Source organism: Rhodamnia argentea, chromosome 11 (genome assembly GCF_020921035.1).
Source record: "Rhodamnia argentea isolate NSW1041297 chromosome 11, ASM2092103v1, whole genome shotgun sequence".
Classification (NCBI taxonomy): domain Eukaryota; kingdom Viridiplantae; phylum Streptophyta; class Magnoliopsida; order Myrtales; family Myrtaceae; genus Rhodamnia; species Rhodamnia argentea.
Genome location: NC_063160.1, coordinates 14,036,565 through 14,061,033, shown reverse-complemented (window position 1 = coordinate 14,061,033; position 24,469 = coordinate 14,036,565). Strand labels below are relative to the sequence as shown.

Sequence of the window (24,469 nt, the reverse complement as noted above, 5' to 3'; positions counted from 1 at the left end):
ACGAAAGTGCATTTGAGTCCTAAAAATTTCAAAAAGTGCGATTGAGTCCTAAAACTTGTCACGAAAATGCATTCGAGTCCTAAAACTTTCAAAAAGTGCAATCAAGTCCCAAAACTAGTCATGAAAATGCAATCGAGTCCTAAAATTTTCGCGACTAGTTTTAGGACTTCATTACACTTTTTGAAAGTTTTATAACTCGAATGCACTTTCGTGACAATTTTCAGGACTTGATTGAACTTTTTGAAAGTTTGAGGTCTCATTTACACTTTTGTGATAAGTTTTAGGACTTCTAGTGCACTTATCATTTTTATTTTTTTTTGTAAGTTTTCGTACTCAATTGCTTTGATGAGAAAAGAAAAGTACTCAATAACGAAATCTAAAACTTTCAGAGTATTTATTCGCTAAAGAAAATATTATAAATCTCATAAAAAAAGAAGAGGACTATATATTTTAATTGATGAGATCGAATGGAACCGAAATGCAAATGGCAGTTCGCCCGAGCTTATCCCCTCAGGGGCACACCGCAATTCAGCTTGCCAAACACTCCAAGATCCCAAAAGGCCCCACAGCCAATAGGAATCCTTGTCCAAGCAGGACGATGCAACTATTCTCGTATCCAAACACGACGGTTCCTTCGCACAAAGGCCAGATCTCGCACTATAAATTCCCCCTCGAGCCATGCGTTTGGGGGTTGTTTTGGATCTCAGGCCTCTCTTCCGCTCGAGCTCTGAATACCCTCCATCTCCCTCTCTACCTCCCTCTCTTTCTCTCTGCGTGACCTTTGTGCCTCGTTCGAATCGGAACCGCGCGGGACGGATCCGTGCTTCCCCTACTTTGGAGCGCAATTTCAGTCCCTAGTCGATTACCCCTCGTCTTTTTTTTGGAGGGGCGACCTAGGGTTTGCGTCCGATTGTTGTTGTGATCTCTTCATCGAGAGGTTTCTTGTTAATCGATTGTGTGTTTTCTAGGATGTCTCGGTGCTTCCCGTACCCTCCTCCTGGGTATGCGAGGAATGGGGTCCGCGACAAGGCGTTGATCGAATCGATTAAGGTTCGTTCAGCATTCGGTGGTAGCTTGTGCTTGTGCTCACTGTGTTCCGCTTCGCCGGAACTTGGCTGGTTTATGCTCTTTGTGATACATGCGTATCGTGCGGCTGTATCTTTTATTGGTGAAAGAAGGTAGAATTAAAAAAAAAAAAAAAAAAAAAAAAGGCCAGATAAACTGTGTTTAAACTGGTGCTTGGCCTTTTGGGGCCACCGAAGAAGGATAGAACTAACTGGGAAAATTGATGAGACGCAACGACATACGATGTGGAAATGTTCTATGGACAAAACGCGTGTGGGTTTGTGTGAAGCACTAACATGTGGAATAAAAGGGTTCATGTTGAAAGTGGACAATGTGTGTGTTTTTGGAGCAAGTAATGGCCACATGGTTCAGAGGAAATTATGCCTCTTTCAGTATATTGGCTGATGGTTTTAGAAGGAATAACAAGGGCCTGCCTTTGAAAAATTGTGACCCTGAGTTGCATTAAAGTGTTTGATATGCTGAGTCAATTAAGTAAGAATCCTTGGACCCACCAAGTAGCGGTTGCAAATTGTGACATGAAGTTGCATTTGCTCAATTAAGTTCTTGTATTTGTTCAGTTCATGTTCTGAGGATACTAGAACCATTTGATGCATAATTGTTCCAAGCTTAAGTGGTGATATGGTTGCCCGGAGCTGTCTAGTTGCCAGATATGCATCGCTTTGTTGTGTTACTTATCCCCAGTTGCTACAACTTAGGCAATGCTATATTTATAGAAGTAATTGAACATGTTAAAATGGTGTTGGATGGTGTATGAAACACTAGATGATATTCTTGCGGAAGAGAATCCTGTGTCGAAATTATAGAATAACTTTTTAAATGCTCGATAGGATGGAAAAACTTCCTATTTCATAAAGGGAATTGAACCACAGGACTTTCTCTGATACATACATTCTGAAAGCAATAGATTGACGACTGAATTCAGCTATTATTAAACAGCAGAAGCATTTGATATGACTGATATAGTGTTGGATTATCTGGTTTTTCTTGTGGTATGATTTTGGTGGAAGTGGAATTCATGAATTTGAGCTTGCCTTGCCATTTGTTAATTTCTGATGAAGTATTATCTTAGCAAATTCTGAGCACTCAATCCACGTGCTATGTAAACCCTTGGTAACCATAAGAAATTTTGGGCAGAGGACAGGCATGGTGACGGTCTAGTTTTGAGTTTCATGCTGTTTATTGGCGAGGCTTGGTCATTGACAAAATGAAATAGATTTTTCAGTTCAATGTGGTTTTGTCAATTGAATGCTGTTTTGCATCATAAAAGATTATTTTGATAGGACAAGCATCACAAGGATCAGAGTGTCGTAACTTTCTAGTTAATGCGAGGAAGTCGATTTTCTGGGAGTTTGTGAACAAATGGCGCATTATCATACTAATAGAGTGCCATTGCCTACTGTCTTGCCTTTACAGTTTAGTCACGCGTAGGAGATCAAAACATGGAGCAATGTTAGTTGTGGTGTGAGAAATAAGGGTTATGAGCAACTTGTTTCTAGTGAAGTATCTTGTTTGGATAGAGCTTACTCTAGTATAGGGATAGAATAACCGATGGTCTTCTATAATTCAGTGTCCAACAATCTAGTCAGCACTCTCCTTGAAAAGGGTTGACTCAATAGTGGATTTTGAGTTAATTCTTGCACCAAACTCCCAAACCTGTTTTTGACATTTGGCTTGTCATCATGTTGCTTGTCTTGTTTTCCTTTTATCTGCAACTGTCGGTATACTGTTGCTCCATTAAGATACCTTTAGTCTTGGTTAGGCTAGTCTTTTGTTGAGATAGTCACAGTGGTAGACTTGCTTGTGTTTCTCTATATCTATGTTCTTGCCTGTCCCCGTCTGTTCTCAATATTCAGCTTGTGCTTAAACTCATGGCTATCCTGGTTCTATGTGGATTTAGAGAGAAGTAGAGAAGGCGAAGAAAGAAAGGAGAAAAGAGAGAAAACTGGAAAAGAATGAAAAGAAGAAGGCCCTGGAAAATGGAAAGAAGGCCCTGGAAAATGTAGGTATTAAAGACAAAAAGAAGAGCCATAAGAGAAGGAACGAGGGCAAGCGGACCCAAGGTGACCAAAAGGCGGGGGACCGAGACCATCGCAAGAAAAGAAAACACGACACTGAACACTTTGAGAGGAGCAACCTCACTGAAGAACACGGGAAACCTGTCAATTCCCTGAATTCTACGGACAGCACAATGAACAGCAGCAAAAAGCAAAAGCAAATCTTGCCTCCAGATTGTGGGCATAACCCTGGTGAGTGTGTTCATTTTTATTCCTTAACTGGGGCAGGCTGTTCACTTGTTGGGTTTCTACACTTCACATGGTCATTGATACGTGTAATTCAAATTCTTTTTATTAATGTGAAGCAAGCATTATTCGGATCCGGTTGCCTCTACAAAGGCACAAAGATCCAGAAATGCTACCCAGCGGGGAACAGCCTTGCTCTGCCCCAGTAAGGACGGATCTCTTTGGTCACGAGAATCATGAACATGCTCCTAGATCTAGTACAGATCAGAGAGAATGTCCCTGCTCAACTTCTCCGAGTTTGGGCGAAGGTTCTGCTTCTAAGCTTGGCTCGACAGAGCAGCGTCCCTCTTCTGGAATAGCTGAAACATCTTCCCGAAAGAATGGGACTTTGTCGTCACCGAGCTTCGATGACCGTGGCCTCTCTCCATCAGAACTAAAATACAGAAATCTGATAGAAAATTGGGTGCCACCCTCATTCGGCAGTGGATGCGCTGATCTTGATGATCAGGAATGGCTTTTCGATAGAAAGCAGCTCAATTGTGATGGTGGATGTAAAGCTGATTACGATGGCTTGACATGCGGGAGCCCGAGCCCATGGCCACGCATGCATTACTTACCAGAGGTTGATATGTATGCTCTACCGTACACTGTGCCCTACTGAAATTCCATCGGAGGCAAGATGAGCCATGGGGTATTAACTAGCTTGCTGGAATGGATGAAATGGTTGATCTTTGGATGTTAACTGTTTCTTGCGATCTTACCTGTTTGATCTCTAAAGCAGTCCCAATGGTATTCAGAGGGCGATGATTTTGCAGGAGGGTTTCTTACGATGGAGAGGAAAGCTGAAAAAGGCTGCCAGCGGATGCTGAGTTTTCCTAATTGTAACCACTTGACACGGCTCGGTTTTTCCCCCCATATCGGTGATGATGATGATAGAATTACTCATAGCTTTTAGGTTTTCAGTCACTCGCAGTTTGATTTTTAGCTATATCTCCCTCTCGTTTCACAGTGTTGTGCATATCTTCCATTTTCTGTCATTGCTACTTTACTTGCAATGGTAGCTAAAAATGCTGTATCTTTGCATTTGTTCTGCATCTGCAAAAGATGCTTGATTGGTCTCGTGGTCCTACTTAAAGACAGTAATTACAACATGTTTCATGCACTAGTATATAGCTAGTACATAAATAGTTTAAGAGATTTAATCATCTACTTATTTTTTTCTTCTGATTACAGATGTTCGATTTTATTCTTTGAATTGCGGATGTAAAGAGTCGCCAGGGATTTCAATTTCTTTTATGGGTACATATACAAAATTTTGTCATCTACGTGACCTAAGTTGTATAATAGATGCCATCTAGATGGCTTCATTTTTATGATTATGCTAGTAGAAGCCTAGGAGGGATGCACACAACATGTGATATGCTTTTGATAAATCGGACTGTCCAACATAATAATCAAAAGCAAAAGAACATATAATGAATAAATATATTGAAAGTTTTAAAACTTGTCAAGAAAGTGCAATTGAGTTTTAAAATTTTTAAAAAGTACAAACAAGTCTCAAAATGTCACAAAAGTATAATCATAATTGAGTTTTAAAATTTTTAAAAAGTGCAATCAAGTGTTGCAAAAAGGTAATCGAATTCTAAAATTTTTAAAAAATTTAATCAAGCCTTAAAATTTATTAATAGAAGTACTCGATTTCTCCAAATTCGACAAGTTTTAAGATTTCATTGCATTTTTTAAAAGTTTTAAGGCTCGATTGAACTTTCTGACAAGTTTTGGGACTCAATTGTATTTTTTGAAAGTTTTATGAATTGATTGTACTTTCGTAACGAGTTTAGGAATTCCAACGCACGAATCTCAAAATATAACTATTATATAATTGAGTAATAGGGACTTCATTATTTCTTATTGATTACTTACCACAATAGTGCGTAGTTTGCTTCCTGTCCAACAAAGAATTACATGAAATTCGTCCAACAATACTATGTTGATTGATATTTGAATGAAATTTGTGAACACATTGGCCGATTGTTTCATAAGTGCTCAATTGAAAAATCCCATTATGCTGCTTAAAACATCTTTTTATAGGAAAGCTTTGTTTTTTTGAGGGAAAATTCCAAATAAGAGCCCTAAGTGCTTTTGATTTCTCAAATAAAGGCCAAAAGTTGAACTTGTTTAAAAAAAAGCCTGGATCAAGGGCTTTTTTTTGTCAATTTACAATTTTAACTTAATTTTTAATTAAATTAATTTTAAAATAAAAAATTCAAAGTAGAAAAAAAATAGCGTATCTAGGCGGAAGGGGCTGCCTTCCGCTTGTGGCTGCCGCCCCAATGCCGGTGGGGCGGCGACGATGGGTAGGAGGGTTGCTCTCTTGCTTGGGTTTCTGTCATTTTTTTTTTACTTTTAGTTTTTTTTGAATTTTTGGAAACAAAAAAAATAAAAAAATAAAAAAATAAAAATAAAAGAAAATTAAATGACAAAAATGCCCCTACCAACCGGTGAGCTCAAGTCCCTTTTTGAGACTATATGGCCACTTCAGGCCATTATTTAAAACAATATCCATTTCAAGCTCTGATTTAAGACAATGATGGCACTTCAGCTCCTTCTTTGAAATAAAGTCAATTTTAAGTCCTTATTTGAGAAAATAAATGCACTTGGAGTCATTTTTTGAAAAATTTCCTTGTTTTTAAATGGATTGATCACCTCCACATCAAATTTCGGGTAGATTTTAACTTTTCATTGACTACTGGGCTCGAATTTGATTAATTAGAATTTAAGTCAGGAGCTCGCAAAAACGTTTGATGAAATTTAGAAAATTAATTCAAGCAGTTGCGAGTTTGACAATTGCATTGAAAATAATTTTATTTTTTGGGTCGAGCATTGGGAATTTTTTTTTTTTAGGCTCCAGATCGAATGCGAAAATTTTCAGATGGAAACAAGGGAGGAGGCGTACCATCCAATGAACTCGACGTCAAGCGCAACGCTGGTCCATCATAAGGAGAAGCACCCCGTGGCGCTCGATCCCAGCCAAATTTGCTGCGACACATCGTTGGAAGGCGAAACGGACCCGAACCGAAAACCAAAAAACAAAAAAGCCAGAAAGAAGCAAGTCAAAGAGAGAGAGAGAGGGGGAGACGGAGAAGCGACGATGATGACCGGCGTGGCCGAAGACGAAGACAAATGGCTCGCGGCGGGCATCGCCGGCCTCCAGCAGAACGCCTTCTACATGCATCGCGCCATGGTAATGATATCGGAGCTCGCTCGCTCGCCCGCCCGCCAATTTCTCTTCAATTCAGCGGTTGAAAGACCCTTCGCCCCGCGTGGCTAAACCCTAACCTCGATCGCTATTGCATCAGGACTCGAACAACCTCAGGGACGCTCTCAAGTACTCGGCGCAGATGCTCTCCGAGCTCCGCACCTCGAAATTGTCCCCTCACAAGTACTACGAGCTCTGTAAGTGCCGGTTCTCCGATCTAATGGTTTTTAATTGTTGAGGCAAAATGCATGTTGTTTTATGGATTTTTGTGTTCCCGGTTTTTTTGCTTGATCGCGCCAGATATGAGGGCTTTCGATGAGTTGAGGAAGCTGGAGATGTTCTTCAAGGAGGAGACGAGGCGGGGTTGCTCCATTGTGGATCTCTATGAGCTGGTGCAGCACGCAGGCAATATTTTGCCCAGATTGTAAGTGATAGTTTAGCTGCATAATATGATGGATTTCGTTGAACTGTTTTTGCTGGGCTTGAAAAAGTACGATTTGTTCTCTTTGCTGCACTTACTTGGATTTTAAATTGCTCTGCAGTTTGGTCTGTGCACATGGATATCTTTTTGTAATTTCAAAGTTTAATTGGGAAGCATGTTAAGGATTTGGTTGCTCATGCATTGCTATGTTAATGGCTTAAGCAAATATGTGCTGTTAGAGAAATGATGGTGTCAGGAGTGTAGCAGCCACGGGCAGATTCTTGGGAAGGAAGAATTTAAGTTGATGCTCAACAATGGGAGGATTGCCTCTTTCCCCTGCTTGAGGGAGCGACTGACTCCAAGTTCGAAATATACACATAGATACAGGAAAATTGGAACCCCAACTCAAATGGGATGGCATTTTCATGTTAATAGGGTAGAAAATAGAGATAATGGGGAAGTAAGACAGGACGTGAGAGTGTGCGGATTAATTGAATCTCATTCGATATCGACTGCTGGAAATTTTTCATACATTTTCTGTAGATTGTACAAGTTGATGGAGATGTATTGCTTGGATATTCAAATTGATCTTCTCATTCTTAATACTGGACGTGGAGTTCGCATGTTGGAAGGTACTTAGAAGTCTTTGGAGCTTAAGAATAAAGTGAGGAGTAAAGGAAGCAAAATAGTTTAAACTCTTAAACTGAATGCTTATCGCACGGAAAAATGAGATTTAGCTGATTAAAGATCAGAAAGTCAAGCACTCAAAGATCTGAACAATTCCCTGAAGAGGAACTTTAGATGACTTACCATGTGCTATCTAAAAATCTAAATATATGGACTAGCAGAAATCATTGTGTTTTCCTGGTTTATAATTGTATCATGGTGATATTTTATCCTGGTGCATTCTTCTGCGATTATAAAGATTTCTTCGTTCGCTTTAATCAAGAGCATGATTTGTCATTTTAGGATGTTGGGTGTAGGAGACTTATTTCCTCTAAGTCGATGGCAGATTTAGTGATCTGTTGAGTTAGGTTATGAGTTTTTGTCTTGAACAATGTGACAAGCTAAGAGAGGCGAGTGGCTATGCATTTGTGCGCACCACAATTTGACATATGGCTGGTCTGCTACGTCCCTGTGATTTTCATGTGAGAATCTTTGGTTTACATTTGGGTTTGTTAAGAAGCATTGATCAATGTAACTCTTTACTTAACTCTCACCTGTCATTGTTTTCTACTTTAGCTATAAACCTACCATTCTGGCCTTGTCAGGTATCTTCTCTGCACTGTAGGATCTGTTTACATTAAATCTAAAGAGGCTCCTGCCAAGGACATTCTAAAAGATCTCGTGGAAATGTGCCGAGGTATCCAGCATCCTTTGCGTGGACTCTTCTTGAGGAGCTACCTCTCTCAAGTTAGTAGGGATAAACTGCCTGATATTGGTTCCGAGTACGAAGGGTAAGAGAATTGAACAGGAGTACTGTTAGATTTGAAGTTGTTTTACTAAGTTCATCGAATTCACTGGCATGTTCCTGGGTTGTTTTCTTGTTCTTATTCTGGGAAATCCAGTTGCAATTCCAATCTGACTTTGCAATCAGATAATTATGAAGCTTCTTCCATTGGATATGGATTGTGCTAAAAAATCTCATGAAAAAAACAAAAAAATGAATTTTGCAGGGTGCTTAGAGCCATGTATCCATTCGGTCAAAATATCCTGTACATTTGTTTGTGTGTGTCCACAAGTACATGTAGAACAGAGACACAACTAGGCACCCAATTTTATATCCTTCCAATTGCATATCATCTTGATGCTATTCTGTTTCTGGCTTTCTGGTGTATCTGCCAATATGCTAAAACTTGAGCCTTGCTGTACTGGCTTTCTTGAATCCTGCAGAGATGCTGATACAATTACGGACGCAATGGAATTTGTACTCCAAAACTTTACCGAGATGAACAAACTTTGGGTGCGGATGCAGCATCAGGTTGGTACAGCTACTTGCTGATTGCTACATGTTCGGACATGCTTAGAGTCAATGTATTTGCATGACAGGAAGGTAATATGGTATCGTGAGGGCATGATTCTGGTCATGCAGGTGTTGTAGTGCTTATGTATGATTCATACTCTTGGTGATCCTGAGTTGAGGCTTGGTGTTGGGCTTTCTCGTCTGCAGGGACCTGCTCGGGAAAAGGAGAAACGGGAGAAGGAAAGAAGCGAGCTGCGTGATCTTGTAAAATCAGAGACCAGTGATTGGTGATTTTGACAGCTGAAGTTGAGTATGTGCTCACTGAATATGCTTTTTTCAGGTTGGGAAAAATTTGCACGTCCTTAGTCAGATAGAGGGTATTGACCTTGACACGTACAAAGATACTGTGCTTCCTAGAATCCTGGAGCAGGTACATCTCTGATCATCAAATTCATTTCTCTTTTGATGCTTAACATGCAAATCGTACTTGTTTACCAATATGCTACTTTTTATGCCAAACACAGGTTGTCAACTGTAAAGATGAGATTGCTCAGTATTACTTGATGGACTGCATTATTCAAGTATTTCCTGATGAGTATCACTTGCAGACACTTGAGATCTTGTTGGGTGCATTTCCCCAGCTTCAGGTAACAAATCTTTGGTAGGACCTTCTGCCCCCCTCCCTTGTCCCTCTCTCTCCCGCTCTTTGCATTCTGGTTACTACGAGTAATTGCACTAAAGTAGTCACATGCATATAATACCCTTCTGAGCTTGATTCTGAATTTTCTATCTCATTCTCTCTTTTATGTGGTTTTCTTTTTCAGGCATCTGTTGACATCAAGACGGTGTTATCCCAGTTAATGGAAAGGCTTGCAAGTTATGCTGCTTTAAGTTCTGAAGTGTTGCCTGAGTTCTTACAGGTTGAAGCTTTCTCAAAGTTGAATAGTGCGATTGGGAAGGTAAATCTCGACTATCGGGCTTGTCGGATCGAAGCTATCTATTTTTTGTAGCATAAGATAACCGAACATTTCAGAAATTGGGAACGATTGTCTTCCTATGCTCATATTTCAGCAGATGTTGCCACTTATCAGTGAGATTGCCCCTATAGCGATAGCATGGATAGATAATCTAGTTTTGACGATATTATGGATATAATCACCTCCATGTTGGTTTAGGGCTTTAGCTCATCTAATAAGGATAAGGATACTTGGATGATATTGTTAGAGAAAGCCTTAAGTGATCCCATGGAGGATCAAGTTGCACCTTATTGTGATTAATCTAAGGTTTTCTTAGTCACTGGTTAAAAAGAAATTAGGTTTTTGTGAGTTCCGAAGCGATGCACCTTCTAATGGCTGTGGGACTAATATTGATAGTTTGACAACTCTCCCTCACCACGACGATGCATCGCCCTTCTAAGTCGACTAAAAATCAAATAGGATGTTGCATTTCTCCTGATATATTTGGCCAGTTGTCTGTGTTTTGATGTGTACATCAGGTTTTCTTTATCTGGACAAAGCACTTCTTACATGCTGGAACTAGTTTTGTACCTGCTTTTATCTCATTGATTGATTATTTCGGTCAGCGGCCTATATTTTCCAAGCAACTTAAACCGCGCTTCTGTTTTTTGCACAGGTGATAGAAGCACAGCCTGATATGCCGGTTGTTGGAGCTGTCACCTTATATTCATCTCTTCTGAAGTTTTCTCTCCATGTCCATCCCGATCGACTTGATTATGCAGATCAAGTCTTGGTATGATCTACTGCGAAGTGAACTTTATGCATCAGTTTGCTTTGTCCTCCCTCCTTATTTTTTTCCTCATTACTTTTCTTTTGCTGAAATGCTATCTACGTTGTTTAAGGAAGAAACACAAGTGTTGGGGCAGGACAAGCTACCCCCCAATTGTTAAACCAGTAAATTACAGTACGAAGATGGGGCAGGTCTGGGAAGATTTCAGCATTTTTTGAGGGGAGAATATAATCGGCTGAAGCTAACAAAAATACTTTTATCCAAGATCTTTTTCCACAGAATAAGTATATTTATTTGGTTAAACTATGTTGTAGTACAGAGGCTCTTATTTGTACTTGCACCCACGTAGGATGATTCCATGATTACTTGTTTCTTCTTTCTCGTTCTTTCTGGTGTTGATCTTCTTAAATTGGAGAATGAGCTCGCATTGTATGTATTAATGTTTTCGGGAATTATAGTAGTGCAATACTTTATTAAAGCAGATGTATATTTTAGTTTACGCTTCAAAAATGGACTTGCTTCAAGTTGAATCGGATTGTGCGGTCAGTTTTTTAGTAGTTGCTAGAGGCCTAATTTGGGACTAACGCTATGGTTCCATTCCAACTTTCTCTTTCAGGGATCATGTGTCAAGCAGCTCTCTGGAAAGGGGAAGATTGAAGACAGCAAAGCAACAAAACAGATTGTTGCTCTTTTAAGTGCTCCACTTGAGAAATATAATAATGTGGTTACTGCCTTGAAGCTTTCGAACTATCCCCGTGTTATGGAGTACCTTGACAATGAAACAAATAAAGTGATGGCAACTGTTATAATTCAAAGCATTATGAAGAACAATACATGTATTTCGACTGCTGACAAGGTATGCCTTTTTACTTGGTTTAGTTGACTGTGGATTTTCTGAGATGTGATGCAAATTGCTTGTTGTGTAGGTTGAGGCATTGTTTGAACTAATAAAGGGACTTATTGCGGATTTGGATGAAACTCTTCATGACGAGGTGATTGAATGTCACACACCATTAATCTTCTTTTGAGCTCTTAGTGTAAATTGTCACTGTCTGCATATTGTAGTTGGCGCTGATCTCTCGTTATATACATGCTTTGACTTATCAAACTACTGAAACTAAGGAGTATGCACCCCTGCTAAAGCAACATTACCTCTTAGGTCGATGAAGATGATTTCAAGGAGGAACAAAGTTCTGTTGCACGTCTTATTCAGATGCTGCATAATGAAGATCCAGAAGAGATGTTTAAGGTAGTCTTTTCTTTTCTATTCTTCCATCTAGATTTTATGGGCTTAATGTACCCTCTTAAGTCATCTAAGCACTATTTGCTCTTCTCTCCCTTGTCATTGCCAATTTGAAGCTACTCTAAATATGGAAGTTCTATTCTTTAATAGCTCTAGCGGTCTTCAACCTGAAATTTTTCTCTGCTATGTAAATGTATGTACCTGTGGCCTCCCTGCTGCTCTTTTTGCCTTCTGTCTGTCAATGATAATTTGACAAGCTACTTTTAAGAAGTCATCAAGGTAAATGAGACAATTTCTGGTTGTTGTATATCAAGAGGAAAAGGCAATTTGAGGACCTGTCTCTAATCTTTCATTTTGTGCATGTAAGTAGTTTCTTCGATGGTATCTTTACTGCCATTTGGTGAGTTCCTGATAGTTGCTTTGTACTGAAACAATTCAGTGACCCAATTTCATCCATTTTTGGATAGGTATGATTAGTTCCAAAATTGAAGACTTTGCTTAATGTGAGAATCACTGCCTAAGTAAATTTATTGGATCGAGATTTTGGACTCGTTATTTGGGGGAAAAAAAATTCATTCTGTGCTCAACTAAGTAATTTTGATCAGCATTTCAAAAACACATACGCAATTAACCAAATCAGAGAGTTTAATGGAGAGGAATTAAAACCACCCATCCATGCGATTACAAAGAAAAATTAGTTCTTGTGCAAATCAGTTGGCTAGTCATTCAGATGATAATCTTCAGATTTCTACAACTTAAAGTGTACTTTCTACGATGGTTCTTTGGCAATAGCAGGCAAATCATTACAAAATTGATGATAGTGTGATGGGCCAACTGTTGCATCCCAAGATAAAGAAAAAGGGGATTTGTCGAAGGGCGGTGGATTTTGTGCATAATTGATAACTTGTTCTCGGATGTAGGTTTTTTTATTTTTTATTTTATATATATTTTCTAATTTGGCTGAGTTGGAATCAATAAAATGTCCACAAAGGGAGTAAACACTCTATGACTTGTAGTGAATCAGAAGATTGTAATTCTGTTAAAAGCGCCTATTGTTTTATGTATTTGTAGCTCACTTCCACTTCCACCACCACCACCACCACCCCCCCCCCCCCCAAAACAAAAAAAAAAAAAAAAAAAAAAAAGAAAACCGTATTTGTTGGTCACACTTAAAACTTTTGTAAGATTTTCTAACAGCGTAATAGTTGGCATATCTTTGAATGACTTGGAGGATCTCAAAGTGTATTACTTTGCTTACCATGTCCAATGCAGTTCTATCATTTAATGCACTTAATCTTGGTATGTTAATCTGTAAACATGAGATCGTTGCAGTACTGCTAGCCCTTTTCACTTTCTACAAGTACTATACTTCATCAGTGACAAAACTATGCTCCTTTGATGTTCATATACTTCTCTCTATTGCAGATTATATGTGCCGTGAAGAAGCATATCTTGACTGGAGGGCCAAAACGCCTATCCTTCACTGTTCCTCCACTTGTTTTTTCCTCTCTTAAGGTGTGCTTCTTCTTCCTGTCTAAGCTGTGTTCTGCTGAAATCTTTCAATTTAAAGTAATTAACAGTTTTAATGGTTTTCCTTTCGGTTGGATCTTCATCGTTGCATTGTGGGTATATCTACCTGTTGAAGTATATCCTACGTTGCTTGACAATGGGTCTTAAATGCTATTTATATTCATGTAATCTCCCACCACCTGTTAGCTTAAGCTTTTGGGTTGGATTTATTAACATGGTATCGAGCCGAGTACTATACCTTCTGCGAATGTGCGTGGTAAAGTTCCACGTGAATGTGCTTGTCAAAATTCCATGTGCTCGCTATCCGGCTCACCAGTGAGAGGGGGGGTGTTAAAGTATATCCCACATTGCTTGACAACGGGTTTTAAATGTTCTTTATGTTCATGTAGTCTCCCTCCACCTATTAGCTTAAGCTTTTGGGTTGAACATGCTAACACTAACTCCTAGTCCCATGTGTGTGGTCGGGTGTTTTGCATGTAGATGTCCGTGCATGTGTTGCCATTTATGTGTCTACGTATGATGGGAGTGTAGCTTTCTGGACAATTATCATGTTCGCAAAGCATTAGCATTGTTCAGAACTGAGGGGAAAAAAAAATTGTAACTACAAGAGCTGTTACAAACAAGGACCCTTATTGATACTACATTGTCTGAGGTGTCCAGTTGGTCAGACAATTGCAAGGCCAAGATGAAAACCCTTTTGGCGATGAGGAGTCAACTTCAACCAAAAAGATTTTTCAGCTTTTGAATCAGGTAAATATCAGCTATAATTACGATTTTTGTGTTTTTCTTAAATTCCCTACCAACATCATGCGTAAGAATTGGAAAGATGTTTCACACTATTCAGGAATCAAGTATGTACACTTGTTGGGATAAGCAGTCCTCCAGGGGTCCTTAGCCTGCGCTTCTTTCTTTACATCATGCTTTGTCTTGACAGATGGTTTGGTGAAGGCATTTGATGTAGTGCATCTTGTAGCTTTATATACTTACTGAGCTTCCTTTAATTTCCCTCAGATTGTTGAGGCATTGTCCAGCATTCCGGCACCTGATCTGGCATTGCGGTTGTACTTGCAATGTGCTGAGGTATCCCAATCATAATATACTAATAATGAGGGTTTTGTCAAGATCAGTCTCTCACTATGTTGGTATCCTCTCAGGCTGCAAATGATTGTGACTTGGAGCCGGTTGCGTATGAATTTTTTACTCAGGCTTATATTATATATGAGGAGGAAATTTCTGTAAGTTGGCAGCAACCCTTGGAATGATTATGATCTCCTTTCCCTTGGGGAAATAAAATTTTACTTCTGTTCTTGTTGATAGGACTCCAGAGCGCAGGTGACTGCAATTCATCTAATAATAGGAACTCTTCAAAGGATGCATGTTTTTGGTGTTGAGAACAGAGATACTTTGACGCACAAAGCTACAGGGGTAGTTAGCAAGTTTCTCTTTAAAAGTTATAAAGTGCCCTACCTTATGTCTGATGTATCCTAACATAATCCTCTTTCGTGGGCAGTACTCTGCTAAGCTATTGAAGAAGCCTGATCAATGCAGAGCTGTATATGCGTGCTCTCATCTGTTTTGGGTGGATGATCAAGACAACACGAAAGATGGAGAAAGGTTTGTCATTATTTGCTCTCTGCTTTTTTATTTTGCTTTTTCCTTGAAACTTGTACTAAGAAGTCGAGCCATGTGGTTATCCCGATGTTGAAGAGTCACCAGTTTGTATGTTCTCTCTTGCCAAGTTTGCCCTTTTCTCTTCTTTATGGTTATGATCCTAACCTCTGTGTGTTCTAAAAGCGTTCTTGAGTGTCCTATCCAAATGCTCCTCTCCTGTTGCAAAGGAAGAATAAAAGAGGCCTATTCAAACCTGTTGGACCTTTTTCCGAAGGACGAAATATGCACGCATGGAGTGTTACCTGCTATGTTGTATAACGGTGCATTACAACACAAATTAAAAGTTCTGCATTTCCAATCTTTGACTAAAGGGGAAGGATGAAGACAAGGAAGAGGATAACATAGATTGTTCTAGTCAACATGCTCTTTCTTTAGAATGTATTTGTTTGCTTTTGATTATTACCAAAATAGAAGACCTAGTTGACCAACTCCTGTTTGTTTAAATCATGGAAGAAGATATACAGGGGCTTCATTTGGATCATTATTGGCTTAATGTTTCCTATTTTGTCTTCCTTTGTTTTGTTTCTTTCAGGGTCTTGCTTTGTCTAAAACGTGCATTGAGAATTGCGAATGCTGCCCAACAGATGTCCAATGCAACAAGAGGGAGCACTGGTTCAGTGATGCTATTTGTTGAGATTTTAAACAAGTAAAAATTTACGGTCATTGCACATTTCATGGTATTTTTTTTCCTTGTTTATATCTATTTTAATTCTCGGAGTTGGGCCATATTTCATCCTTGGCAGGTATATATATTTCTTCGAGAAGGGGAACCCGCAGATAACTGTCGCATCAATTCAAAGCCTGATGGAATTAATTACCACTGAGATGCAAAGTGACACTACTGCCCAAGATCCAGCTGCCGATGCTTTCTTTGCCAGCACGTTGCGTTACATTCAGTTCCAGAAACAGAAAGGAGGTGCCATCAGCGAGAAGTATGGGACCATCAAGGTGTCAGATTCTTGATAACTTGATCTGCTCCTCTATCGGCTACAGTTGTCATTTTGCTCCAGAGATGCTGCTTTAGTTTGTCTGCTACAGCATGGGTTTGACCACGCGTAAATAGATTTTGTGATAGGACAATCCAATGCCGACCCTTTAGTGCAGCCGGGGACTTAAAAGAGAGTAATCCTACCTTCGTTTGTCAGCCAGAGTCACCCCATTTCTACGAAGCAGATAAGAGGGGTTGCGGCAAATATCTTCCGCCGCTGTGAATACTGTTGTTGTTCTCATGTTAGTTTTCTTTTTATTTGATAGTTGAAATTCTGAGAGAATTCCACATTCTTAGCTCTTTTTGATTGCTGAAGCCTTGTGTACATTTCATGCGCTCGGTGTTTAGCGTCTAAATATTTTTTTCCCAGGTTGGTTACTTATTCTCGTCAATGACAAGGCGCTACACTTTGTGTTGAAACATACTGTAAACCCAGTCTTTCCGGTACCACCTTGCGCGTCCGTTTGTGGCTGCAAACCATGGAATTAACAAGCCTGGAGAAGACATTCTTATTCCTTTTTCTATGAAAGGGTTGTCGGGTATTCATTAGCAATTGACTATAATTCGTCGCAGGGTGTGTCACTCCTATAGAATCTGCAAATGGGGCGATGCGAGCCTAAATTCGGAGCTGGTGCAAAGAAGGCGAACAAGCTTATGGCTTGAGAGAGATGATGTTTGTTGCAATAGCAAATCTTGCTGCTCTATCATCTCGCTCTTCTCGTCTTCAATTTTTATTTTCTATCTTGGTAGTTATGGCTTTTCCAAGGTTTGATATCCGGGAGTTTTGAAGGCCCTGATCTTGCCAGGTAGATGATTTTCTTTTTCACTGAAAGACAAACGAAGGAGCAAAACTCAAGTATCCCTAGAGCCGTCAAATGATTGGGTCGAGTCGGGTCGCAAATGGTCCGATTCACATTGACTCATTTTTATGTTATATAAATCTAGTGATCCACATTCGATCCGATTCATACTGCTAAAGTACTTATTTTATTTATGTTTCACCGAAAGAAAAATGAAGGAGCAAAATTACAGTATCCCCCTGCCCCGGCGGTGATTCAAGCGGGAAAGAGCGAATGAAATTCCATCATCTTATTCGGAGCTCGAAAGTCAAAAATCAAGACCCCAGAAACGACACTAGAGAATCGAATCTGAAGAGGCCTTGTAACTTCCAAAGCACAATTTATTCTAGTAAAAGCGACTTCTTATCTATTGCCCCTCTTAATCTTTCTCGATCATGAACTTCTTCAGCCCATGGCATACTTCTGAGTCCAGCTCCGGGCCATGGCTTCGTATTTGGGTCTGTTGCTCTCGTACATGTGAGCGATCTCCGGCACAAGCGGGTCGTCCGGGTTCGGATCCGTGAGCAGAGAACATACCGATAGCAATACCTGCTCATGTTCATGGGATTCAGTTTTCACAATTGCAAAGGATGTGCAGCTCAATAAGCATCTGTTTTGTTTACCAATACAGACTCAAAATTAAGGGCAACGGACATCTGGATCGGACTCATGAAGACCCGACCGAGTCGAACTCCCGGCTGTATATGGTCGGGTTGAGTTGAATCTAGGATACCGCAACAGCTCGTTATCGTCAAATCCACGGTTTTCTTTTTCTAATGAATCTGGGACACTTGCGGCATTTCCGATGTGATTAGTCTAATTTAGCGAAAACGGATCAGAACTAATCTGTTCCCTGAATTTTTCCCAGAGCATTACAAGCGTTAAGTAATAAAGATGGGATTTTTATGGAGGAGTCACCTTGGATATAGTGAGGGCCGGACTCCATCGCTCCTTGAGGATGTCCAAGCATATGCTCCCGTTGCTGTTGATGTTTGGATGGAATACTTTGGTCCTGAAAGCTACCTGCTTTTCAAGAAGGGAAACATTAAAACTCAATCATTTTGTTTTGGAACGAGAGCGCAAAAGAGTATTCACCTTTGGAGGCTTGAAAGGGTAGTCCGGCGGAAAATGAATCTTCACCCGAAAAACTCCGCCGGAATATGGACTGTCGTTCGGACCGACGATGGTCGCTTGCCAATGGAACATATCTTCAGCCACCGGGCCTAAGTCCAACACTATCAAAGCGAGTCCCCGGAAAATAAGAAACAAACCCTCCGTAAAAAACTATGGCACCATACAACATACATCATGATATTACATCTTGCCACCATTTCTTTCACTCCACTAATTCATCAAGATAAGCCTTCCATGGGAAAAGAGAATGACAAGAGGCTCTTGCGCCGTCACGGGTCGGTACCGATTGAGTTTTTGGAGCATCAAGATCACATGCAAGTAGGATGAAGGGATTGTACATGTTGAAGGATGAGGAAATTTCAAAAAAGAAAACCGCTGGGGAGGTTGTGTCTGATAAAATGTTGAAGGAACCAGGAGCACCTTTACTGCATGAAGTTGGAGGATCTCCCTGCAAGTCCCGGAGCTCTTTGAGGATTCTCTTCGATGCCATCGCGGAAGGAACTTTTTCCGTGGACACTGGGAACGCCGATTCGCCGATTCAATGGGACGGGCGGCAAATGTTCCCACTTGGAGACAGGACCCTCCGGCTCACAATGAACCTGGATTTATAGCTTTATATATGAAGCGTTGAGTGGTTGTGTGGTCCAGTGGAATTAGAAAGAATGAATGAGCCCAGAAATTGCAGGCATTCCTAGAGAGGGTATAAATTCCAAAGGGAGCAGCAGCAGCACCAGAATCCAAGACAGCCTTTCTCTTCTCTCTTTCCATGGTTATATTTCTTTAAGAACAAAAAAATAGAGAAGATTTGGGTAAATTCTCAACCGTCCTCAATGACCACCTTTTGCCTTTGCGCCGTTTATTCTCGATCAGTCGACATTGATTAATATGATTTTTTCATCAGGAAGACCGTTGGCAAAAAAGATTGGTTCTTAAAGAGGTGTTTGATTGGTTCTACCACTCACTTATCTCATGTTTAACGGGGTCGAAGAATCATTACCTTGTGGTCATGACATGAACCATGTATGTCCTGTTAGCGCGAAAACGATGACTCAAGAACACTATAGCTAGAATCTAGAAACAGAACACTATAGCTAGAATCTAGAAACATAGCAATGGCTCTGATTTTCGAATCCATCGTGACTATCCAAAGCTCAAGCTCCAACGCCCTCTCTATCACCGGCTCGGTGAGACAGCCCCTCGAGAGCGCTCACTTTGTGCCAAGGATAGGATCGGAAAAGAGATTTGAACGGTTATTTATAGAGTTTTCAGTCGGACATTCTCATCATGGGCTAGGCTCAACTCAGCCCACACCAGCCATACCTATATTAGACGGATTAAGAATCTTTTATATTTTATCTTATTTGGCAAATCCGCAATCTTAATTAACGTAGCTCACATTAGAAAAATTCTTATATTCTCTCATACATGGTAAGGTAGAAGGCCTCATACGGTTCATATTCGTTGATTATTAGACTCTCTCGGGTCAGTAATTGGCGGAAGAAAGGTAGAAATCTCCACTCATGTCAAACTAGTACAAAAATGGGAAAAGTACACTGGAAGTGCCATAACTTTTGTACGGCGTTCACTTGAGTGCCATAACTTTCAAAATGTTCACTTTAAGTGTCATAATTTTTAAAAATCGTTCACTTGAGTGTCATGTTTACGTGGCAGCCGGAAAAGCCGACGTGGCGACCAGAAAAGTTACTGTAGATACCAGAAAAATTACTGTAGACGCCGGAAAGATGACGTGGCACGTCAGAAAAGTTCTTGTAGCATCAAGTGAACGATTTTGCTCCGACATAGCATTCAAGTGAACGATTTTTGAAAGTTATGACACTTAAGTGAACGTTTTGAAAGTTATGGCACTCAAGTGAACGTCGTACACAAATTATAGCACTTCTAGTGTACTTTTCCCTACAAAAGTTTTCACCCAAAACTGTTTTAGCAAAACTCCGCAACTTTGACAGAAGCTTCGGCTCAGGACAGGGTGCAAATGGCCAAAGGCAAATCCGCTTTAAATATTCCTTTTGGATCTTTATCTAGAATGCCAAACCCGCCAATGGATTCAATGAGCCTTTCACAGATGAAGTTGACGTTAAAGTGGGAGTATCCATGCACAGGGGCCTGTCATTCCATCACCATCAACGATTCCAGTTCATTACCAGAAAGGCCTAAAAGAAGGCGAATCGCGCTCAGCCACGAGAACACCAACAAGCGAACAAACCATGGAGGACTCGCACGGATTATTTTACCATAAACTCATGGACCGACGAAAATCTGTGGATAGAAGTTATTCGACATCCCAGAAATTCAAACAAAATACAAGTTTACCAACTGGACATAGAAATCATAGCGAGATTGCGACGGAAAAAGAGTCGAATAATTGATGCATAAATTTGCATAAATTTTGAAAGCTCCGTTCGTTTTGGGCGTCTGATCTCATCAACTTTGCCATTTTCAGATACCATGGAAGTATGTCGACACCATACACTTATCCTAAAGGCCTACATTTCAACCATTTCATATCTCAAGGAATAAAAGCAGACCCACAGAGAGAGAGAGAGAGAGAGAGAGAGAGAGAGAGAGAGAGAATCACTTTCTGATCTAAAAGAAAAGGGATGGTCAACGGATGCTGCTATAAAGATGCACCAATATGTCATCATAAAATGATCACGAGCTGTAGTGATAGAAAAGCATAGACGTGATCCATGGAAAAAAACAGGTTTTTTTCTCTCATTAAATGCGGTTCATTAACACATAGAATTATCAAAGTCAAGAATTGCAGACGACACGTGGACAAACACAAGAATTAGATCACCAAGACGACACTCGAGCGGTACTGGACGATTTGATGCTTCACAAAGAAAGTCTTGTCACTTGGCACAACAAATCAGTAACAGCGTCCTCTTTTAAGAGCAAAGCCAGAATGGAGGAGATACAGGCAGAGCAACAGGCTGTTCTATCTTCGAGCTATTATCAATCACAATATGGAGCAGGCTTTTTGGGCTTTGCTCTTCTTCTTCTTTTGTTTGGGTGGTTGAAGCACAACTCTTATGGCTTGATCAAACACTGCCTTCACATTCTGCAGTCACAAAGTGCGGCCATGTCAAAAGAGGCATTGCAAAAAAAGAAGTTAAGTTTTACTTTACAAGCACAAGTACCTGCTGTGTCTTTGAGCTGCACTCAATATATGCAGGTGAACCGATCAGCTTTCTCAACTCCTCTCCCTTGAGAAAGGACAGATCAATTATTAGAATGCAGAAAGGGGACAAAAGTTGGAAAGAGAAGTCACTTGTGAGAAAAAACCCAGCATTAAGAAAATACCTGAGCTGTAGTAATTGGCACTGCACCAGGATGATCTATAAAAAACTGCTTATCATCTCGAAGATCTGGTAAGATTTCATTCAACACCCGAAACAACCAAATTATTTACGATTAACAGAGCCACCATAAAAAGACAGATTAGAGTTTCAACAATTTCTGAAATTTGTAGACTAAATCTAAGCTCAAAGTTTTTCCTCAATCACCAAAGAGATAAATGCTATCACAGGTAGAGAGATATGACATTTGCCATAAATAAAACTGGTGTCATCTTCCCGCAACCAAAAAATACTTGCAGTTTCTCAAGACACAAACGTGTGAGAGCAAAGCCATAACTACTATGGAAAAACATAAGGTTGCATGATAGACGAGTCATTCATCTTCATCAGCATTCCATGCTACCAACCTATTCAAGAATTTGAAAGTCGTAAAAATTTATTGCCTTTGTCATATTGACAATTAGAAAAGTGATTTATGCAACTTTTGACATTTTCTAAGTAATGTTCATAAATGGAGAGCAGTGACTTCATGACAGATACCACCAGGATCCTGGAACCATCAGTCTAACTGTTCAGCCGAGAGTTACTAAAAAATTGGCTGGTGCCTGAGGCACAAAGTGTCTTCTACATTTGTGACCAGTCTTGCGCAGACAAATCATATTCAAAACAATAAAATCAGATTAATGGCCTCTAGATATGACATAATTGGACACCATAACCTATTAACCGAATCAAAGTATGAAAGAAAAAAATCAAAATGATGCCACAGAAGGAATGCTTTGGGTGTTCTGACTGCATAAAGCCAATCGATGCACCGTCCATTCTTGAGAGAATGTCAACGCAATGAGTTAGAGAATCTAAGTTCACAAACTAAATTCTTTTTTTATTTTTTGGTCGAACACAAACTAAATTATAGAAAATGTGAAAGACGAATAAAATGCACGAACACAAAGCAGTGATAACATGACAAAGGATGGGTCAATGATGCAGAATTGGAAACCCAACCATATCATCATACAGTTCAAACCAACTAATCCAGAATAAAGCTTGTGGGCTTGTGGATCGCTATCAAATCGATTAACCCCAGAAACACTTCATGAAAGGAAATGAAAGAAAGACAGAGTAAGTGAGACATAGCGTTGCCGCAATGTATAGATACAGATGGAGACATGTACTAAGCAGCATAAGAGGAGAAAAGCAAAGCTGCCCCTGTGTGGTAATGAGAAGTGGTCTTACCAAGCTTTGTCCCAACAAGAACAATTGGGACACCAGGCGCGTAATGCTTCAACTCGGGAATCCACTGGTAATGAAACCAAAGATACAGACAGTTTATCAGCAATGGAGAGCGAGAGAGAGAGAGAGAGAGAGCTTCATTTGTCTAACCTTCTTAGAGACATTTTCATAGCTGGCCTTGCTAATGAGAGAGAATGCTAGAATGAAAACATCTGCCCCACGATAACTCAAAGGTCTTAGTCTGTTGTAATCCTCCTGTCCTGTTCCACACAAAAGAAGAATTAATCCAGGAGGCAAAAGCAAAATATCCAAGCTAACAAAGAAGACACGAGAGTCAAAGAAAATGACCTGCAGTATCCCACAGTCCCAGGTTCACAGTGGCTCCATTGACAACCACATTAGCACTAAAATTGTCGAAGACGGTAGGAACATAATCCTATTTTCAACAAAAAGTCCAGTAAGAAGATGCCAAAGGTCGCATTTTGAAGGAAAAACAAGATTGTGTTCTGCGTTAAACTCATCCAACGACACAATACTAATTAAGCCAAATAGAAACACAAGTCCGCGACATGATTAGTTGGCACACACACACAAACAACCCGAAGGCACGCATAAGCTGCGGGTGTATCCAAAAGCCCCCATTAATAATGGGGAACCAACCAATGAGCCTAGACCTAGTTCCAAAATTCACCATATTTCTTTACCTTCAACGACTAATCTTTTATAGAACTGTCACAGGGAAACAGAAGCATTTAAATCAGCTCACCAAATAGTACCATTCAGATAATGCTGCCATCAACTAAGACAAAAGAAGCAAAAATCTGCCATAAGCCATATGCGCCGGCATCAGAGTTCCATTCGATGACATCCAAACAATCTAATCCACATCTCAGATTTCCAAAGGAAGACAACAAGACAAAGGGCATAAAACAAAAGCCAAAATCTTCAACAAAGAGAGAGAGAGAGAGAGAGAGAGAGAGAGCATACAAAAAGAAAAAAATGTTCTGTTTTTCCCCCTTGGTTCATTCAACCCCTCAATTACTGATAAAGCTACAAAAATTTAGAAAATAACAACAAACCTGACCTGCATTCGCAAGAATCCCAAAAAAAAGGGGCCACTATAAACTCATCAAAAGAGCACATTTGAAAAGATTCAACCAGAGCTCGACATAAAAAGAAAAAAAGAATGAGGTCTCACCGTGGGGAAGGTGTTGCTGGTGTAAGAGATGAGCAAGCAAGTCTTACCCACCGCCCCGTCGCCGACCGTCACGCACTTTATAAACCTCGACGCGCTCATCTTTCAATCCAAAAAACACACGGAAAAAAAGAGAAGGGGAAAAAAACAAAAAGGACTCTCAGATCTTCTCCCACGAGCGCTCGAAGACCTGATTCGAATCACGCGAGAAGCCCCAACTCCTCCTCCTCCTCCACCTCCTCCTCCACATCTACAAAAGGAAAACGACAAGAGCGGAACGCCGAGCCGAGCTCCGGAAGGGAACCCTAGCGAGACCCGAGAGACACTCTGGAAAATGCAGAGCGGAGAGCGGGGATGCGATCGAGGCGAAATGCCGGGGGGGTGGGTTGGGCGAAATCAAATTGCCCTAAAGCAAGAGAGAGAGAGGAAGAAGAGAGAGAGAGAGAGGAGGGGGGTTCGTTGTGCGGGAAAAGATGCAGTTGAAGCGTTCGTTGAGCGAACCAATCGACGCCAACAAATCCACCCGCTGCTTCTACTCTGTCTTTCGTCTGTCATTTTCTGTTTTTTTTTTTTATTTATTTCTCTCCCATCTTTCATTTTT

The 24,469-nt window shown here is 40.3% G+C and overlaps 4 protein-coding genes across 4 annotated transcripts; 2 read left to right on the top strand and 2 right to left on the bottom strand.

Annotated features, from left to right (window-relative positions):
* The first annotated feature begins 707 nt into the window (after positions 1-707).
* Positions 708-4,531, top strand: LOC115736453. Its single transcript, XM_048272642.1, has 4 exons — positions 708-888; positions 969-1,050; positions 2,984-3,332; positions 3,446-4,531. Exons 2-4 carry the CDS (start codon positions 970-972, stop codon positions 3,985-3,987), a joined length of 972 nt encoding a protein of 323 aa, XP_048128599.1. The 5' UTR covers positions 708-888; position 969; the 3' UTR covers positions 3,988-4,531.
* A 1,635-nt stretch (positions 4,532-6,166) lies between these two features.
* On the top strand, positions 6,167-16,567 carry LOC115736260 (vacuolar protein sorting-associated protein 35A). The gene is made up of 21 exons (XM_048272585.1): positions 6,167-6,570; positions 6,686-6,782; positions 6,886-7,009; positions 8,278-8,463; positions 8,900-8,987; positions 9,177-9,233; positions 9,310-9,399; positions 9,494-9,616; positions 9,794-9,928; positions 10,602-10,718; positions 11,332-11,571; positions 11,642-11,707; positions 11,875-11,964; positions 13,384-13,473; positions 14,149-14,238; positions 14,500-14,568; positions 14,643-14,723; positions 14,806-14,913; positions 14,999-15,102; positions 15,692-15,805; positions 15,903-16,567. The coding sequence occupies exons 1-21, from the start codon at positions 6,259-6,261 to the stop codon at positions 16,120-16,122; spliced, it is 2,601 nt and encodes an 866-aa protein (XP_048128542.1). The 5' UTR covers positions 6,167-6,258; the 3' UTR covers positions 16,123-16,567.
* Positions 16,568-17,211: 644 nt separating this feature from the next.
* On the bottom strand, positions 17,212-18,742 carry LOC115736268 (ubiquitin-conjugating enzyme E2 28-like). The gene is made up of 4 exons (XM_030667869.2): positions 18,541-18,742; positions 18,082-18,209; positions 17,905-18,009; positions 17,212-17,535 (listed from the first exon to the last, which is right to left on the bottom strand). Exons 1-4 carry the CDS (start codon positions 18,608-18,610, stop codon positions 17,392-17,394), a joined length of 447 nt encoding a protein of 148 aa, XP_030523729.1. The 5' UTR covers positions 18,611-18,742; the 3' UTR covers positions 17,212-17,391.
* A 2,087-nt stretch (positions 18,743-20,829) lies between these two features.
* On the bottom strand, positions 20,830-24,404 carry LOC115736265 (rac-like GTP-binding protein RHO1). Its single transcript, XM_030667866.2, has 7 exons — positions 23,872-24,404; positions 23,022-23,109; positions 22,824-22,933; positions 22,677-22,740; positions 21,445-21,509; positions 21,282-21,347; positions 20,830-21,202 (listed from the first exon to the last, which is right to left on the bottom strand). Exons 1-7 carry the CDS (start codon positions 23,968-23,970, stop codon positions 21,101-21,103), a joined length of 594 nt encoding a protein of 197 aa, XP_030523726.1. The 5' UTR covers positions 23,971-24,404; the 3' UTR covers positions 20,830-21,100.
* Between the last annotated feature and the right edge of the window lie 65 nt (positions 24,405-24,469).